The sequence below is a fragment of the Lutjanus erythropterus genome, chromosome 24, assembly GCF_056507025.1.
Source record: "Lutjanus erythropterus isolate fLutEry1 chromosome 24, fLutEry1.hap2, whole genome shotgun sequence".
Taxonomy (NCBI): domain Eukaryota; kingdom Metazoa; phylum Chordata; class Actinopteri; order Lutjaniformes; family Lutjanidae; genus Lutjanus; species Lutjanus erythropterus.
The window spans coordinates 9,099,511-9,119,357 of record NC_139340.1 but is presented as its reverse complement, the minus strand read 5'-3'; the positions used below and the strand labels follow the sequence as shown (position 1 = coordinate 9,119,357).

At 42.2% G+C, this 19,847-nt stretch overlaps 1 protein-coding gene across 4 annotated transcripts in view; it reads left to right on the top strand.

Moving 5' to 3' along the window:
- LOC146304675 (FERM, ARHGEF and pleckstrin domain-containing protein 1-like) overlaps positions 1–19,847 on the top strand; it is a 58,944-nt gene that overhangs the window by 31,622 nt on the left and 7,475 nt on the right. For 3 of the 4 annotated variants that reach the window (XR_014769338.1, XM_084714135.1, XM_084714137.1), the window contains exons 4-16: positions 906–948; positions 1,114–1,192; positions 3,878–3,975; positions 5,746–5,860; positions 7,867–8,014; positions 8,295–8,390; positions 8,484–8,650; positions 8,737–8,805; positions 8,889–8,964; positions 9,316–9,526; positions 17,194–17,402; positions 17,574–17,663; positions 19,508–19,641. Coding sequence is in view for 3 of the 4 variants with exons in the window: in XM_084714135.1 (XP_084570261.1) it covers positions 906–948; positions 1,114–1,192; positions 3,878–3,975; positions 5,746–5,860; positions 7,867–8,014; positions 8,295–8,390; positions 8,484–8,650; positions 8,737–8,805; positions 8,889–8,964; positions 9,316–9,526; positions 17,194–17,402; positions 17,574–17,663; positions 19,508–19,641 (1,535 nt within the window). In the remaining variant the exon portion in view is untranslated. The remainder of the gene's footprint in view (positions 1–905; positions 949–1,113; positions 1,193–3,877; positions 3,976–5,745; positions 5,861–7,866; positions 8,015–8,294; positions 8,391–8,483; positions 8,651–8,736; positions 8,806–8,888; positions 8,965–9,315; positions 9,527–17,193; positions 17,403–17,573; positions 17,664–19,507; positions 19,642–19,847) is intronic. The other variant, XM_084714136.1, reaches the window with a different exon arrangement.

The following is a 19,847-nucleotide window of genomic DNA, read 5'->3' as shown; positions in this document are numbered from 1 at the left end:
AAAAGCAAGCATTGAAGGACAACAGTCAGCCTTCAGCTCTTAGAGAAAGAGAAATCCATCAAATACTTGAGTGGACTCAGGCACAGGCGCTCGCTGTGCATTTCGGTGCCTCAGGCGTACGACCAGTTGTTTTGATCAATGGAACAGATGATGTAATGCTGACGCCATAATACCAACATTGTCAGCACACGCACACACAAACAGGAAGAAGCAGACAGACACACACATAGATGCAGCCATACATTGAGTAGATAACTGAGTGTGTCTTCAGAAAAATCTAGTTCACTACATGTCAAAAGCCATAACAAGCAGCACTGCTATTATGCTTTATAAGGAGCTCACATTGCATTTGCCTGTGTAATGGTGTGTTCAGTGGTCATTTTGTACTAATAGGGATAGCAGTGTCCACATATGAGTCAGTCACAATCACTTAAAGTTATCAAGTCCTCTCTGGGGAGATTGCATTACTATTTTCGATGCACAAATATGTTTGTTGCTTTGCATCTGTGACAAACTGTGTCCTCGTTCTGAGTCGTTTAGTCTTCGGTTGTTGCTAATGAATGGAAAAATTTATATTGGGGTGAGTAAACGATGTCTTTGGACAAATAGGTTTATGGTCCACTTCTCCAACCAGGCAACTGAAAAAAACACTTTAATGTTTAGAGAGTCTTTTAGTCAGTGCACAGCAGGTCAGTCGTGCATCTATTTCCTGCAATTGGTACCACTGCAGTGTTTATATTATATAGAGATATATATTGTGGTTGTGCCAGTGTTTTACAATTAGGATTTATTAAGCTATTAACACTTAACAGAAGGACCATAGTCATTCTGACAGTATAATTTTAGGAAATGAGCCTAAAGTGTCGGTGTTTGATGAACTGAGTGTTGTGCTCTGTCCTCCATAGGTGTGGCTGGATCTGCTGAAGCCAACGCTGAAACAAATCAGACGTGAGTAGCTCACAGAGTCTGTCTCGTCTTTCAACTTCACCTTCAACGAGTTTTCCCTCAGATAGTCCACCTGAATCGTAGAGTATGATTCTGACACTAGTTTTTAAAGAGATGAAGAATAATCTCCTCCTTCTTCGCCATAACTCTTCCATTTCCCTCCTCCAGGGCCTAAAAACACCATCCTTCGTTTTGTGGTGAAGTTCTTCCCTCCTGACCACACGCAGCTCTTGGAGGAGCTGACTCGGTAGGTCTTCTCCACACGGAAACCACACCTATCAGAGAACCTCTCGGTGTTGTTTTGCTGCTGGTTCTCAGTCCTTCAGGAGGAGTTTCACAGCTGTGTCTGAACATAAAGCAGAGGCCTTGTTACAACACATTTGCATCTTGTTTTGTTCTTCTTGTTTTCCTTGGTCAGTCAGTTACCATTTATAACACATTTATATCCACATGCAGTAACATCAAAGCAGGTTTTTTTTTTCTCTCTTATGCACCCAGACAAGAAATGTGAGGCTGTCATGTGGGAATGAGGCTCATGAAAACATTTGTTGTTCCAAACCAGCTGAAAGAAGATAAATGTTCAGGCCGCTCTTAGGTCTTGAGCCACGGTTTTGGAAACAGTGTCTTTTACTATAAAAATACCTCAGAAGACATGTTTTGATGTTACTGAATCAGGAGACGCATCTTTTTTTGCTCAGTTAGCATCCAAAGATTAGATTATATGGAACAAATATTGACGTTCCCACCTATTGCCTCCTTGTCACCTCCTTGTTTAGCGAGTGTAAATTATCAGCCACCATCTTGTCTGCCTTTTTGTTTTGTTTAGTCTCACGGAGCCTATCAGAGCAGCCTGCTCTGTGTGTGCTCGTCTCAGCACAGTCAGGACTTTGAGCCACAGCACAGCAGCGCCGTTTTGCATAACCAAAACATAAATACGAGACTGATTTGACCTTCCACATTTTCCCATGATGCCGCGGTTCCTTCTAACTGCCCAGCTGGATTCACTTGAGAGCCGAGCCAGGCAGGAAGCGAGAGTAGTGCCTCTCATGTGTGAGAGGGATCTCTTCAGATTGAATAAAGACTTAAAGGTTTAATCAGTTTCGATTGTCGTGAAATCAAACCCTCTGCATTTATTCACCACTCAGTGTATTCCTCCCTATATAGCAGTTATCATTACAAGTAGCCGGGTCCACCATTTACAGCAGCATTTACTAAGTTAAATTTAATACTTAAAGACTTCAGAAAGTCAGAGCTATCCTTTTAAATCAGCTCAAAGACAAAACACACACATAGTCCATAAATCCTGCTTTTTGAACTTGCTTTTGGATGATTTGTTGCATATTTTAGGGGAACAATGAAGCAAATGAAAGAACACAACACAGTCAGTCAGCAAGAGGGACAAAATTCACCACAACTAATTCAAAACACAAGTGCTTTTAGTTTGGCTGATTCTCCAGCACTCGACTGACTGTATAAGGACAAATAGTGGACTGGCTGCCAGAGGTACACATTCAGAGTGTGTGCGCGTGTGTGATTAATGATCCACAGCAGCTTTTTATGTGATATCCAATTCAACCTTTTTATAACTGCACGATTACCTCCCTAATAAAGTTAATGAGGCTGTGGCAAGTTCCATTATCTTTTTATTTTAGCTTGCAGTAATTTTACAATTTAAGAACAGTGCACCGATTTAAAGTGAAATACATCACGCCAATTCAAACTTTTAGACTCTGTCATGGAGAGTCCAACTTTGCTATTTAAAGAAACGTAAAATAAAAGGAGTGGCCTCTAAAATCTTTTTCTGCTCAGCTATATCAGACCTCACCTCCATCATACTGGAGCATCACTGACTGGCTAGAGTCCTATTTTTAATAAAAGCTCTAATATCAGTTTCAAAGAAATCTTTCTTCCATCTGTCCGTCTACATATCTGATCTGTCTGCCTATCACAGAAAACACTGACAACAGTGAAATGCTGTGAAAGCCAAACAAAGGAAAAAAAAAAAAGGGCTGTGTGCCCGCTTCCTGTTTAATGCTGGAGTCAGCTGGCATTCTCCGACACAACATGAGATCAGTGGAATAAACTGGCCAGCCGAGAGGCTGAACAACCTCAGTGGAAAATATGTGAAGCGTTGAAACTGGTAATGATGTTCTCTTATGAAATTAAAGTTATAACTCTTGAAAATTAAGTCAAGGTTGATTTGTAAGCGGTTGTCGTTTCTGGTGGTGATAGCGAGTATTTTTTTAAACTCCAGCAAACACAGACTGAGCAGCTACTGTGTCAGAAACAGAGGAGTAACTGATGTATCTGTTTACAGCAGACAAACAAACTCCTGAGTGTGAACTTTTAGAGCAGTGGAATTTTGTTTTCAGGTCAGTGAGCTTAACTTTACATTGACAGACAAGAGACACAGACAACAGCTGATCAGTTTACAGTGGTGGACTCGTTGCCTGTTCTTACCTAATGATATACAGTCTATGGCTCTAACTCACTATTTGGACTACTGTACTCATTTTTGCACAAGCAGTTGCTACATGCTGCACCTTTAATCAGCAATTCAACACTTACTGCAAACCTCAGTGACAAATATACTGCAGTGACACCAGAATCCACCTTGTGTTTTGCCAGTTGAAGGCTTTCAGCTTGAGAAAAATGTGCATACCTTCATATGGGCTCTACTTACATTATAAGTAGCCGACTGTACGATAATTAACAGGGAAGGGCGTTCTGGTTTTAAGTCAGTAGATGTTTAGTATCAGCAGCGTGTGTGTTCGAGTGTGTATAAATGCCAGCAGTCTGATGGTAATGGAATTGCTTTTACTGTAACAGTTGAGTTTATAAATCGTGCATTAACCTCATAACCCTCCTTCCTCTCCGTCTTGTCTCCCTACCACTCTCTCTTCTATTTCCGTCTGTGTCGTATCGTCTCCAGGTATCTGTTCGCCCTGCAGATCAAACGCGACCTGGCCTGCGGTCGCCTCATCTGTAACGACACCAGCGCCGCTCTCATGGTCTCCCACATCATTCAGTGTAAGTCCTATAAGCTCTGCGTGGTAGGAGTTGTGAGCCGAAGAAATTTATCATCACAGAGGGACAAAATCTAATGAAAATGTCCAACTCAGACATGCACCGCGTTATGAAAATGTCACATTATAATTTAAGTGAATTGAAAATACACATAGAGAGATTATATGCATGTCTCATTCGCCTTATTGAGAGCACTGTAATAGGTTTCTTTCATCTCTTCCGCACAAAGAAAATCAGCTTAATAGAGCGTGAAATGTTGCGAACGAGCCAATTTGAAATCGTCGAGGTGTTTCTTCTCATGTCAGATCTCTAAAAATGCAGGAAAAAGATGTTTTCAAAATGAGACCAGCACTCCTTCTCTATATCTTTAATTTTCTGCCATCCTAGCTGCATTGACAAGTGTGAGGCAGTAGAATTCACTTCTTCTTATCTTATAATGTTAAATTAATCAAAGGGATAGTGTGGGTTTTTCAAAGTTAGATTGTGTAAATTACTTATGCATAGTCAGTGTATTACCTACAGTAGATGGCTGTCAGCACACACTCAGTTCAGAAAAGTCACATGTATTTTAGCCACCAAAGAAAAGGCAAAAAATCCATTCTGGGCTACTGCAGAAACATGGTGGCTGCCATAGAAGAGGTCCTGCTTCACTGAATATATAAGCGGCTCATTCTAAGGTAACAAAAACACAACAGTTATGCACCGATGAAAACATCTTTTGAATTTTATATTGAAGTTCTGGTATATTCTGCTAATAGATCCCCCTAAATCTCACATATCAGACATTTAAATGTCCTGTTACATCCTAATAAAGCCATAACAAACATTTATCTCCGAATAACAAAAAAACAGTCACTTTAACAGCTCGATGAAACCAGCAATTTCACATTTTCCATCCCTGAAAAGGACTTTAGTCTCACTGTGCGGCCCAGCTGTAATGAAAAAGCCTGAATGCTTCACTTATGTGGAGGAACATAAATCACTAAACACATGACAGATATTCCCTGTGGTGGAATTTCAGCAGCACTTACAGTCCTGTGCTGTGGCTTGTGTGTCGCTAGTTCAAGTTTAAACCAGATTAGTTGAAAATTTACCGCATAAACATAAAAAAAAGCATCAATATTTAACACTTATTATGACACTAATGGGTAAGCTCGCTCCAGCAGGGCAGATGCTTCCCCGGCATGTAGCCACTCTCCCTGAAGGATTCGACGTGTTTCCCTACTGTCACTCTTCACTCACTGTACATAAAGCGCCAGTATCCCCTCACGGCAACATTTATAACATGACATTTGAATAAAATCACCTGCTCATCAGGGTACCTGCGCTGTTATTCAGCACCGTATGAGGAGGATGTAGGATTTATGGATTCAATTCAGTCTTGCAGACAGCGGCGGGGCTACGTCGCAGCATGCTAAGGAATATGATGACTCGGTTGCCGTGGTAACCGCCGGTGCTGAGCTTGTATGTGTACCACCTGCAGGTCTGAGGGGTCTATTGTTGCTGGAATTGGACAGATGGAGACACACGCATCAGCACACTTGATCTGATCTACAGTAGAATAAATTGCATTGAGTAGAAATAAGATTAACTGGAATAGAATAGTGAATTTAAACAATCCATATTTTCTGTTTTGTGGTATTTTCTGGCATCCCTGCAGTCTGTCATTTTCTCGACACTGCATTTTTTATTTAATCTTCCCCTGTCTAACCCCGCCTCACCCCAAATAAATATTAAAATCTCTCTCCTCTGTCACCTCTCTCCCTCTGTCAGCCGAGATCGGAGACTTCGACGAGACGCAGAGCTGGCAGCACCTCCTCCACAACAAGTACCTTCCCGACCAGGACGCCATCAGAGACAAGATCACTGAGTGCCACCGCAAGCATGTGTGAGTTATCATCACATATATATGTCTACACATGCATTTACTGTATGGACAGTTTCACATGGAGACACATTTAGGAGATAAAAGTGGGGCAGGGTATTTTCATTCTATACATAGTGATTATAACAGCAAAACCTCAAATGGATCTCTATATGAAATATTCAATGTATACTTTATACTGTAATTATGGCCGTTTTAAGTATATGCTCGAGGTTTCTGCCTGTTGAAGAGGGACTTTTTTCTCGCCACTGTCGCCAAGTGCTTGCTCATGGTGGGAGATGTTGGGTCTGTATAAATATAAAAGTATAAAAAGTACAGCCTAGATATGCTCTATATGAAAAATGCCTTGAGATAAGTTGCCGCTATGTAAATAAAATCAATTTGACTTGATTAAATGTCACAAAATAGTGTCCAGAGCCTAAGGTGACTCCAAATTGCTTATTTAACGGATTAATCCAAAATGTAAATAATCATTGCAGCCCCATAATTGTATTTTTAGGGTCTACTATTATTATTTTTACTCAAATAAAGGATCTGAATACTTCCTGCACCCTTGCATACTTCACCTTAAAGTCCTCTCTCAGTGTATGTGTGCTGGAGGCTTTAAATGTAGTTGTGAGACGTTATAACATCAAATTTGCTTTAAACTCAGATTTAAAGTGAGCGCAGACAAACCTTCCACCTTCAGTGGATTAATGTGAAAACAGTCTTTTAGTGTCCGGCCTTTGCACAATGAGCAACAGTTCCAGCAGCCCTGTTTATCTGGAAATAGCTGGTCAAGATTATCCTTGCTTGGGAAACAATATTGAGCCGAGCTTTAGTCTGGCTGGGGATCCGATTCTGGGTGGCATTAAGCTCGAAGGTGTCAGGAGAAATTGTTTTTTCACATAAACACACAGGGCACACACACATACCTCCACAGCACAAAGATATTTATCTGTTTATTCAAATGTGCTCTCGCAAACACACCCATTTACACAATTACACCCAACCCATAAGTCTCTCCCCTGCAGAGATGTTTATCTCTTAAACCACAACTGTTCTCTCACACACACACACACTTTTAATCTCTCCCCCGCAGAGGTGGCTGTCCACAAACATACGACTTGGCACTCCCTCTGTGCCCCAGGGACCACATATTCACACAACACACCTCTCTGCTCATTTGCATTCTAGCTGTGCTGTTTGCAAATACATGACAAATGCATTTACTTGTTTTCTGGAGATGTAAATTCCTCTAAAAATCCTCCCTCGGCCACAGATGAGAGCAAAAAACCAAACCACAGACTTGCTGATTATTTATCATGGTCACACCACATACCATTTCTCTGTCTGTGGGCTCTTGCTCTTCCCTCCCCTCCCCCCTCTTCTCCAATCTCTCACCCTCCCTGAGCCCACATAGGAGGAAGGAAGTGTCTAATTCAGCCGCTCATACAGGAAACAGGAAGCTATTTTCAGATTTGTGAGGAAACAAACTTCTTTCTTTCTGCCCACAGTGGGTACTGCCATCTGATCCTGTGGTGTATTTTGAGGTTATTTGTTGTTTCTACATTCACAATAAATCTCGAAGAGAGAGAGCTGGGGCCGTATTACAGAAACTTCCTTCCTTAACTGTTTGGTAACCATGGTAATTAGAGTTAGGACTTGATTTAGGAAAATAAGCCATTACAGACGAACACTTAAAGTTAAACAACTTTCCAAAATATTAAATAAACCTTCCTAACTTTTGGATATTTATTTAGCTTAACTTTCGCTTTTCCGCCTGTAGTAATGTCTAAATTACTAACCCATGACCACTTGTTAGAAATATTGGTTTGCCTAAATGTTCACAAAATCATTCAGGATGGTTGTTGCCATGGTAACACTCCCTGGTCCCCATCACTATCTGTGGAGACACTTTATCTACAAGTTAACAGAACTGAATTTGTTTTTTTCTTGTTTTGGCTTGTTTTGCTGACTGATTGGTATGTTGATTAACGGATAACTGATTGATCACTCCTCCTCCTCAGCGGACAGACTCCTGCAGTGTCAGACTACCAGCTGCTGGAGATCGCTCGGCGGTTGGAGATGTACGGCGTCCGTCTGCACCCGGCCAAGGACAGAGAGGGTACTAAGCTCAGTCTGGCGGTGGCGCACACCGGGGTGCTGGTTTTCCAGGTAAAACTCTAAAACATTTGACTCAACAGCTGACTTAAATCTACAGATTGTTTTCCTGAAATGTGGGCTGTTCCAGAGTCAAGTACAAGGCTGCATATGTAGCTTTTACATGTGAGCTGTACATTCCTGAAATGTTTTGGTGAGAAGGGTGATAAATAATATCTTGTGCAGTTTTTTTGTGTGGTGTGCTGCCTCTCTTCTTTGACTGCTGTTTTTAAATTCATCAGCTCAAATCATGGTGAATATATTCTCATAGCAATCTCTTCTCTTCTTTTTTCAGGGATACACAAAAATTAACGCTTTCAACTGGTCCAAGATTCGCAAACTCAGCTTCAAACGCAAACGGTTCCTTATTAAGCTGCGAGCAGACCCCACTGTAAGTCCAACACTCGTCCCCTTTTTTTCCCCCCTCTATCCTGCATCCCTTCTTCACTCCGCCCGTTCTTACGTCTACGTCTGCGTCTTCCAGCAAAATGCCCACCATGACACGCTGGAGTTCGCCATGGCCAGCAGGGATTGCTGTAAGATCTTCTGGAAGATCTGCGTGGAGTATCACGCCTTCTTCAGGCTCTTTGAGGAGCCCAAGCCCAAACCCAAGCCCATCCTCTTCACCAGAGGATCCTCATTCCGTTTCAGGTAAAAAAGAGGGCAGAAAGGGAAACGTGTGAAATTACTATGTCTGCATTTGTCTTTAATTTGTCTTTCTCTCTCTATAAATGCAGCGGTCGAACCCAGAAGCAGATCATCGATTATGTGAAAGACTCAGAGCTCAAGAAGGTTCCATTTGAAAGGTGAAGTTACCAGCAATCAGATTTCTGTTTTTAGGATTAGTTGCACATGTTTTGACCTCATCCGTCCCCTCTTGTCTTTTCAGGAAGCACAGTAAGGTTCTGTCCAACAGCGGCATGTCCCCTCAGTCGTCTTCCTTCAGATCGCAAGTGCCAAAAGAGGTGATACACCAACAGACACAAAGCTATATTCACCCATAATCTTGTTTTTTTCCTGTTTGCATCAGTTTCTGTCTGTTTTATTGTCCTTGTAAGTTGACTTGTTGCACATATTTATAGGTCCTGTGTCTGTTTTTATTGCCTCTCTGTTTAAATCTGGAGCTGCTCTGTGGCCTTAAGAACACAAGCTGTTTTTGTCCGCCTGGGACTGAGTGTGTTTGAATGTGTGCTTTGTTCAGCGTGTTCCCGTAAATAACACTTTATTCAAAGTCAGTAATTCAGTAAATAAAAGCTTCTCCTCCCAAGTGCCTCCTCTTGTCATCAGTCCTCTTCCTCTCTGTCTTCTGTTTGCAGAGTGCCATGTCTGTCCAGTTAGCAGACCAGCCGGACTCAGCCAGACTGAGTCACGAGGCCGACTCCAACGGTTCGGAGGAGCCGCCGGCAGCCGTGTCCTCCGCCAACGGCTTCCACGATACACCTGCAGCGCCCAGCTCAGACCCGACTCAGCCCCGACAAAACCACCACGGCAACGGATCGGCGGCGGACACGCAGTTCCTCAACCCAGGTCCATCCTGCAGGGCAAACAAAGGCAGCAGCTCCTCTATTCCTTACATAGACTGCAGCGACATAGACAGTGAATGTGATGTGACAAAGAATAACAGCAGGGCGCCCAGGGGCCACAGCAACGCAAATGACAGCAATGCGGATGAGCCTAATAATAAGATTGGGGGTGGTATTCACAATGGCGGGCAAGCTGGGAGTCTGTTTGGGGTTGTAAATGGGTTCTACCACACCAATCACCAGGGGCTGATGCAGCAGCATCAACAACAGAGTATGATTGGGCAGCAGCAGCAAGGTATGCTGGGTAACAGAAGCACTGTAGATCAGTCGAACAAGTTTAACGTGAGTCACGAGATGACAGATGATGAAATTTTCCCCAACGGCGGCTCACTTCACGGCCGCCTCCCGCTCCACAGCACGCTGTTGGATGAGGTGTTTAAGGGTCGGGACAAGCGAGCTGCAGCGATAGGTCGACCGTTAGGAACCGGGACTCGCAGTCAGTGCTCCAGCCCGGTGATCAGCAGCTTCCACCACCGCACCAGCTCCCTCAGTCACGCCGAGATGACCAACGGTCACGCTCAGCCGCGCTCGCGCTGGGATGATGGCGGGCATTATTTTAGTAAGCGTCCAGGAGTCATCCAGGTGGAAACTCCCACTGTCCCGCCACCATCCCACGCACCAAACCACTATGGTAGCTACTCCCCAATCACCTCAAACCGCACGCCGCCACATTTCGCCAAACCGTATAACAACAACAACATGAGGAACCGCTCTGATACCGATCCGTTTATTCTCAGCCAGCTGACGTCCACGCCTATCCATCACCATGACCCTCACCGCTCCGGGCTGCACACCCAAGCTCCGTGTTCTGCGCCGATGGAGCGGAGGATGATCATGACTAACGGCAATCATGCAGGGAACCTCGTGGTCCCAGGTCAGGTGCGGTCCAACACGGTGCAGCGGCTGTTCGGTCGACAGGGAAAGCCCGGTTCAAATCCGACGCGTAACAACCACAACAACTTGAACCAACCGGTTCAAATGATCGACGGATCGACCAGCAGCGGCACTGACACCAGCGATACGGAGTCGGACACCGGCAGCAGCGCGTACAGCCACCCATTAATGTACGGCAACCCTGTCGCTGTCAGCTCCATGAATTCGGTCAACTCGAACGGCGTGAACTCGTCGCCACTGCCGCATAGCAAGTTCTCGTTTGGGAGCCTTCAGTTGGAGGAGGGGGACGATGGCGAGGCAGAGGAGGAAGAAGGGTGTTACCGCTTTAACGAGGAAGATATCGGTGGTCGGGTTTTCAGCTGTTGAGGAGTAAAGATGTGCGAGTAGTTCAGCCTCGTATTAGGCGTCATAATGCACAGTAAATATAGTGTTGTAAGAATGTAAGATTACAGATAAACTGCCGTGTAAAGCTGGACACTTAATCACCCAGCGACGTTAACGACGACTGAAAATCATCCCATTAATAGTTGATTATTGAAATAGAACAAGTACACAACTGTGAATTGCTACTATAGATCTAGTTTAGCTGTGATACACCTCTTATATCAAGCACACATTTTGTGCAAAGGTTCTAACACAATTTTGATATTTTTTAAAGTGTGAATAGAAACACCTGCCCTACTTTTAGAACTGATAAAACATTCTTTCTAAATCCCACAATTCCCACTTATGTATTAATGCAATCTTTTAAGCAAACTTCTGACTTAGTCTGATTGAACACATCGTAAAAAACTTCGGCTGGCTGTTTGTTTAAGGGAGAAGAGACAGCAATATTTGGCTTATAGAACAGCAGTTTCCAGTCGCAGTAGGCTGTCGGGTGGCAAGGAAAAGTTGTGTAAATTTTTCATACACCATAACGCCATTGACTATAGTTAAGCCCACATAAAAACATCCGAACTATCCCTTTAAAGAATCAGCATAGGTAATGTTTCAAGAAAAATCTTCCTTACAACGTGCCATAACTGGAAAAAATTGTATATTCAGTGTAGGTGTTTGTGCAGATGAATAGAAATCTTAAGGGACACCTTCACGTGTAGAGTTGTAATTTTTGTGGGGAAGATTATTTCTACAACTCTTCCTCGTTTTTCTTCAAAAATCATTTGATAGCATTGATATTAATCCTGTTGATCTTTAGGAGAAGTGAGCATTCAGCCGATTGTAGCTCACTTTTGTAAATTTGCTTGTTGTTGAGATATTAAGGTGTTAAAGCAGCAGATGCAGATGAGCTGGCATTGATTTGAGATGAAATGTTGCTCTGAGTTGTGCAGGATCTGCTGCTTTTTCTTGGTCATCACCCTCCTGATAGAACTCTGTTGGTTGTAATAACGTCTCCCCATTTGTAGTGTAGCATTTTCTCTGGATCAAACTTTTCTAATTGTTTGACTGTCGTCTGGTGCAATAGAAGGGCTTTAAGGTTATAGCTGGAGGTTATTAAGGGATTTCAGTGGGAAGTCGATGCAGATGTTGTCTATGGTTAGAGCAATCCGTGGTTGTTTGGACTGTGTTACATGAACATTGAGAGATATTCCCCTTTAACTGTACAGTATATTTGAATGTTGTTGGTAGGGAATGGGTTGTAGAGTAATACACTTGACTTGGTAGATAAATGTGTAAGCTATGGGGATCTGCTGTAGCTAATGGCCGGTCTGCCTTTCTCATTCGGCTTCGGCCGAGCTGGCGTCCTTTTTCCTTGGAGCACTTTTTTATGCTTTCATTATTCGATTTCTGTCTGTTGTGGGCAACTTGCACTGTAATTTGGATATTTGTGGTAGAAACTTTTTGTAGTGATTCTCTTTTGTATTTACCCTTAGCGGAGGACTAGATTTGCATCAAGTAAAATGTTAGGGAGAGTATTAACATGACCCTAACCTTTATAACTTGTATTTTTGATAATAACTGAAGCTCCATGTGTGTCTACATTTCTACTGAAGATGCATTATATGCTTATGCTACTTCTGTTGGTTGGTCATGGGCTTTTTTCACTCTTTATTTCTTTCTGCCGTTCTTTTTTTTCTTTATTTTTCATGGATTTACACACACAATAAGTGGTCGACCATCGTCCTTTAACCTGTGACCATCCATGGCTGTCCGCTTTGCCTGGCTTGGCCCCTGGCATGCACCACAACCTCACACACACACACACACACACACACACACAAATAAGGTAGCGATTTGTTTGGATGCTGTTCTCTCTTCTGTTACAGTGCTGTTTATTGAAGGTGTGCCAGCCATCCATCCCCATCACTGTCATTTGCTGGCTGTCTGCTCACTGCAACACACGCTTTTTTCTTTTCAGTGTGACACTGAATAACATTTATAAGAGGAAAGAGGTGCACGTCTCCTACGCTGAACTTCAGTAGGGTGCTCTGCCTAAATAAAACAGCAAAATCTCTATTTCCCAAAATCAAAGATGGTAAAGTAAGAGACTCCAGAAGTCAAGAACAGTCTATTGACTTTAAATAAACGCTGTTTTTAGGCTTATTAACATGCTAACATGCTAAATTATGGTTATGAACATGTTGAACCTGCCAAACATTAGCATGTTAACATGCTAAACTATGGTTGTTTTTGTTTTTTGGGAAATGCGGACATTGGAGAAAATGAAGGTGGATTCTTTTCTCTTCACCGACCTACTAGCAGTGCAAATTATATTGTCATTTAGCATACATGCTTTTATTAATCTGGACCTGCTCTGGAATTATGAATGATTGACATCCAGCGCATGAAAAACACCAATTTGAGCTTCATATTTAGAAGCACTAATTTCAGAAAACTCTTGACCAGTGATCATAATGTCAGATGATATGAATATACCGTTACTCAGGGAGGCTTTTTGCTCCCTGAAGCGGTGATGTGAGGGGTTCAATCTACAAAGTGACTTACGTTGGACTAAATGTCATCAGGATCTTATATTATGTTTAGTCACCTTCTAAAGCCAAACAACTTTTTCTGTCCTCAGAGCTACTGCTTCTTCCTGAAACAAATGTTCACGCTTCATGCTTTGTAAATGCACTGTTTTATAAGCATGTTTTCTGTTTCTGTGGGGAAAAATGCTGTTTTCTCACCATTTCCTTTTCTTTACTCTGAATGCATGTTAACCAGGCGAGCTGCTTTTCTGTCATTCTGCTCTGTTTTTGCTCACTTTTGTCACTCGGCGTTTCTGTCACGGGGCTCGAAATGGTTTCAAATGCTTGAGAGGCGTTCAGTGCAGTATATCACAAACTTTGCAACTCTGTGAAATGTGGAGGTTTCCACGGCACCCTGTCTTTTTCAAATATTTAGGAACCATTTGTGTTTTTGCCCCGGGTTTCCTCACTGCGCACAAGGATTAAAAACAGGGCTGACTCAACTCCAGTGCTCTTTTAACAGAGAGTGAGAGGGCGAAGGTAGACAGACACAAGTAAAGTTAAAGTTTAATGCAAACGTAAGTGCAAAAAATATAAAAGATATAATTGAGAGAAGTGGCATTTTATTTTGTAAGGTGTGAAAGTCTGAGTATTGTCAGGAGATGGACACACACACGCACACACATGAATACTGGAGTTGAGTCAACTTTGTCTTCCCTTTCACTGCCTGTCACCAAATAGCACTTGCAGCAAGTCACTTCCATTGAGGCTTTTTATAATGTTAATGCACTGTACATACAGTAACAGACTGATAGATTGTGATTTTGTATTCAGAATGTAATTTGACTAGATTTACTTAAAAAGAAAAAGTAAAATAATTGTAGTTTCTTCTGCGGTGTACACACTGTGATGATTTTAGCGTATTTGACTGATATCAAAGCAAATAGTTTGACATTTTGGGAAATTATTTGATATCTTGCCAAGAGTAAAGAGTTGAAGCTGAAGGCTAGTCGTGCTTCATCTGAATGCAACAAAATCAACCTGAAGTTCACTGATTAACAAGTTTAATCTTATTTGTTGAATCTCTGCAAAAACTGAAGTGTAAAAACCATTGAACTTTTGACCAACAAGCAGCATGTTCCCAGATTTTATGCTAAGCTAAGCTAACAGACTTCTTCTTCACTTTGCAGGCATGAGAGTGGTATTAGTCTTCTCATCTATTTATCATTTATCTCGGCAAGCAGCTTAGCACAAATAATGTGAACAGGGAAACAGCTAGCCTGGCTAGCCAGCTAGCACCTTGTATCTTGTTTGTTTAATCTGTACAAAAACTGTTAAAGTGTAAAAAAAACAGTTTTATGGATATTTCATTTCCTTTACTTAACTTTGCACAGGCTAGCTTTTTCCCGTCGTTCCCAGTCTTTATGCTAGGCTAAGCTAAGCTAACAGCTTCGTAATTAGCATACAGGCATGAGAGCGGTCATCCAACTCTCTGCAAGAAGCTTAGTGCAAATACTTGAAAGCTTTTGAATTAACACATTAAATCTTATTTGCTTTTCCCCAGTTCCCAGTCTTTATGCTGTGCTAAGCTAAGCTAACAGGCTTCATATTCACCACACAGGCATGAGAGTGGCATCAGTCTTCTCATCAAACTGTTTGCAAGAATTTCCCAAAATGTCAAACCATTTTCTTTCATTTAGATGGTCAAAACGGCAAAAGGTGGCATTTTAGCATCACATCTGTGCTTCTCTTTCTGTTTACATAACACACTTTTTACTGACTGACTGACATCTTTTGAAGGAATAAAACCGACTTTCTGGCTGTTCTTCTAACTTGGTGATTTCAGGATTGGTGATAGTTTTAGTTTGCATGTTCTGTATTTACATCCCGGTGTTTTGCCGTATCTCTAAGACATAAAATCACAATGAATACAGAACATGCAAGAGTCAAACTGCTGCCGGTCTCGCTGAAGAACTGCCAAAAAGTCTTTCTATTTCCTTGCAAAAGAAAGGCATTGAAATGATCATTTCCCCTTAACGCACACTGACTTTTTGGCCTAATGACGCACTGACTCACTGGTTTTCTTTGTCACTCTTGTTAACACTTTGTATTCCTTTTTATTTTAATCACAAAAACACCAACTGGATTTTTTTTCCTTGTGACTTCTTTAAGGTTTTTACTCTTTTTTTTCTTTACCTTTCTTCGTCTCTCTTTTTAACCTGTAACTGATTGTGTGCATTAGTGTCAATAAAAAACGACCTTGTATGTTCGAAGAAAAGGGACTCCAGAATTTTCTGTAGAGAGAAGCTATGTCCAAGTACCCCTGCCTGACCCCCACACACCCACCCACCACCTACATCCCCCTCTACCTGCTTGTATCGTGACCCCCACCCGTGTCTTGTGCCGTGGTAGCTAGACCGTAGAGTAGATGATGTTCGTTTTGTTCGCTGTTGTCGTGCATGTGCACGCAATTCGACTCGTCTCTGTGTTTCAGCTTCTGTTCGCTCGTTGTTTCACCTGTGTTTTGTGTTGTAGTTTTTAGTTTTTTGTCTGTATGGTGGTAAGTTCTTTTATAGCACCCGTCACAGATCTGCACTCAGTGGTTGCCATGGTTTTACCCATGATCCAGTTTGGTGTAAAAACAATGGACTCTTTGGAAACTTTGCACCTGGGCAAGTATAAAGTCACAACTTGGTAGTACCATGTAGTAAACCTCTGTAGTGACTCTAGCTGTAGTGAAAATAGGTTTAACTTTTTTATTCTTCTGTCCCAATGATGATATTTTACCAAAAAGTTGCCAGGAATAGATTTCACCACCAATCAGACCAAATTCCTATTAAAAAAAACTGATTTTAGGCATCATCACAACTAGCCAGCAGATATAGATGATTATATCTATAGTGCATTATGAGGGAAGTGGAAAAACTCTGATGGTATTCATAGATTGTCATAATGCAGCCATTACACTTGAGTAATGAATGCAGCTATTTTTATAATCAGTTATTTTTTTTCGAGCAAAAAATGCAAACTAATCAAAATAGTTGCATTCAACTAATGACTGCTCATTTTTATTATGGCTACATTATGACAATCTAGTCCTGTTTTTGAATAAAAATATCCCTGGTTTAAATTGCTTTATTGCTCATAACTTGACAGCTTTTTAATAAGCATGACTGCGTTATTTGTCTTTTTACTGACCCTTGCAATGCACAGATATGGTCTTTAGTAAGTCTCGCAATTAAACTGATTATCCATAGCTTCTTACTAACATCTGCTTAACATTTATTGTTGTTTTTTTCCCTCTTTTCACCCTTTTTTTACTCTGTCTTTTAACAATGTTTTAGATGAGGATCCAAATAGAGACGTAGAATAGATGTAGACTCCTTCAGAGTTGCGGGATCGTAGCATTTTTGTCATGTGGCGGCCTGCCTCAGCATGACAGCTGCTCATTTTGGGTCCTGAAACACAGTTTTAAGATTGATTGTGTGTCAAACCTTGAAATTCATCGCCACACAGGTTGGTTGCATTTAGAGGGAAATATTTGGGGAGTATGTTCAGATCTTCAGCTTCTAAATGTAGGGTGGATCTAGAAGTCTTTTCCTCCACTGAGGAAAGAATGAAAACATCACTAGAAGAAAGTTGGCAGTGAATTTCATGAGTGTGTAGCTTTTTATTCATACATGTGGAATCTATTTTAACTTTGCCCCTTGTCCTCTCCTATCATCTTCTCCCTTATCTCACTCTTTGTTCTTTTCCTGTCCCCGTCTCCCTGTCCTTTTCCATTTTTCCTTTTTTCCTCTCGTCCCCACAGAAAGTCCCGGTTCGGAGGACTCTCCCGGCGGAAGTCCCCACGTGGTCGTCAACGGCAACGGCTCGGTGAACGGACAAGGACTGGGCAGCGCCGGCGTCCTGGGTCTGGGTCAGAGTCCAGAGGGACGGCAGCTATCGCCTCTCACCAGCCCGCTGCTCACTGACGCCGGGTGTGTCCGCAACGATGATGAAGAGGAGGCGAGGAGGAAGGTGGGATGGAAAATATGATCAGTCTTTCATTTTGTTAACTTGACTTAGGGTCACCAGGGAAAATGTTCTGTAGGGGCTGATAGTCGTATTTGTTTTGTTAAAGCTGTTTTCTGTGAAAGGAATTTGTGAATGGATGGACAGATGGATCGATCTCTTTCTGTTTGTGTCCAGAAGTTTCCCACAGACAAGGCCTACTTCATCGCCAAGGAACTGTTGACCACGGAGCGGACCTACCTCAAAGACCTGCAGGTCATCACAGAGGTAAGGAGAACACACAGTTATAGTTACAGTCTATCACCATGTGGATGCTAAACGCAAGGCCATTCCCAACTGTCTGAGAGAGAGAGACATCTGTGTTTGGCTAAGTGTCATAACATTCCCTGAAGTACACAGCCCTGCATGACAAACTGAGGGACTTTAAAGGCTCGATACCGGAATAGTGAGTCAATGCTGGCTATTTCAAAGCCTGAATTTTGGGACAGCGGACTGATGTTGGTCTTTTAAAAAGCTCATGTGTCAGGACAGTGAGTCACAGTTGGTTTGCGCACAGCAACAGCTGGAATCAGGACGTGAGTTTGGTGTTTTTACAGCCCAAATGTTGGGAAAGTGAGCTCAGTTTGGTCTTCTGGAAGCCAAAATATTGAGCTTAAATTAGGCTCTCCTCTCCAGTAGTTTGGCCTGTTTGTATCCCCGTCCCGGAAACAGGCTTTTATGCGCATTTAGTTTGGCGCACCACCGAATGCTGAGGTTCAACATCTGAGGCTTTATGAGCATTTCTCTTGTGCAGGATGGATGAGAGATGAAAATCGAGCTTCAGCGTGAGCACATTTAAGCTGCTTGTGTTCACTCTTTTGTTTCTCAGAAAAAAAAGCAGTGCGTGTGTTTGAATTCGCCTCTTTTTAAGCGAGCAGACTTGTATCTTGTTTTCTCTTTAAGACAACACAGACGATTAGCTTCCGGCTCGCTAGTTTACAAGTAAAACCACTGAAATCAACACGCTCACTCTGCATCTTAAATCCTGGGATGAAAGCACATCTTTATGTGGGTCAGATTTTATGTTTCATTACCGCCTGTTTTTAATAACAAATAAGGGGAAAATCAGCAGCAGGAGTGTAATGAGCAGAGAAACACAGGCTCAAGCCCCTCCAGCAGCATGCACCTGCCTGATGAAGACCTCGACCCTTTATATCATGACGCTGAGCGTGACTTCTGACCTCGCTGCGGAGGGCAAACTATCACATTTCTCCTCTCTTGTGTCTTTTTCTGCCTCTCAGCTGTTTTTCTTCTCAACAGTAGTTTCCACCCTCTTTGATGTGGGAGGAAGGCGTGCGCTGGCATTTTCTTTAAAACCTCTTAAATATTTTCTTTTGCTGGCACCGCTCACGCCTGAGATCCCACACCCTCCCTCGCCTCCCTCCCGTCTCTTCCCTCGCTGTCGCCCTTCCTCTCTCCCACCAAGTCCTTCTGTGAAACAGCTGGACGGCCTGCTGTCCACATGATGGTGTGTGATTTACTCTGAGAGGGACATATAACACCTCTGTGTCAGGGGTTGCTTTCGCTTGCGTGTGTGTGTGTTTAAGCGTAAGCTAGCTGATGAATACCCTGATGCTTCCAAGTTAAATCCGTCACTATGAGACATTGTCTGCTGGGATCAAACCAGTATAATGTGTGTTTTGTGTGTGTGGTTCCTCATACATGTTGCTTGTAAATATATGTATACGTACATGTAGTATCTGTCAATCATGTCAGTGTCTTTTGTTTTGTTTTTTTGTTATAGGATGTTCAAACTAATGCTAAGCTACTTTATGTCATTGTTATCCTGAAAATCACTTTGTAAGTGTTGGAGATTTTGTATAGCACATCAATTTATTAAAAGGTGCAGCTCAGAGTTGTTGAAATATTCTACTGTATATGAAAATATTTATTACAATAAGCTATATCCGTGAAAAAACTCTGACAAATATTTAGCAAGTTCCTCCGTCCAGAAATTTAGATTTTCTTTAAGCACCGATTTGTGCTTTTTCTCCAATTATTTGGAAGCAAGTAATGCATCTTTACATGTTTTTTCCCACATGACCACATGTGTGTTTGTCTGCCTGCTGTAGTCCTTCCAGAGCATTGCGGAGAAAGAAGAGGCCTTCCCAGACTCTGTCAAGAACCTGATCTCCTCCAACTTTGATCCGGTCTACAAGTTTCACCAGGGATTCCTCAAAGAGGTGGAGCAGCGGCTGGCACAGTGGTCAGTGTCTGTCTGTTCTCATTCAGAAGTTTATTATGTGGAGACAGAAAATTATATTCTGACACAAGCATCTGGAAGACGGCACACAAGATAAAACTGCACCTTCATGCTGTGTCATATACGTTAATGTAAAATGTGTATTAAAAGGAGGTCACACTGTCAAAAGAGCTGCAGAATGTGTTTTGTGGACCTCTTGATTCATTACG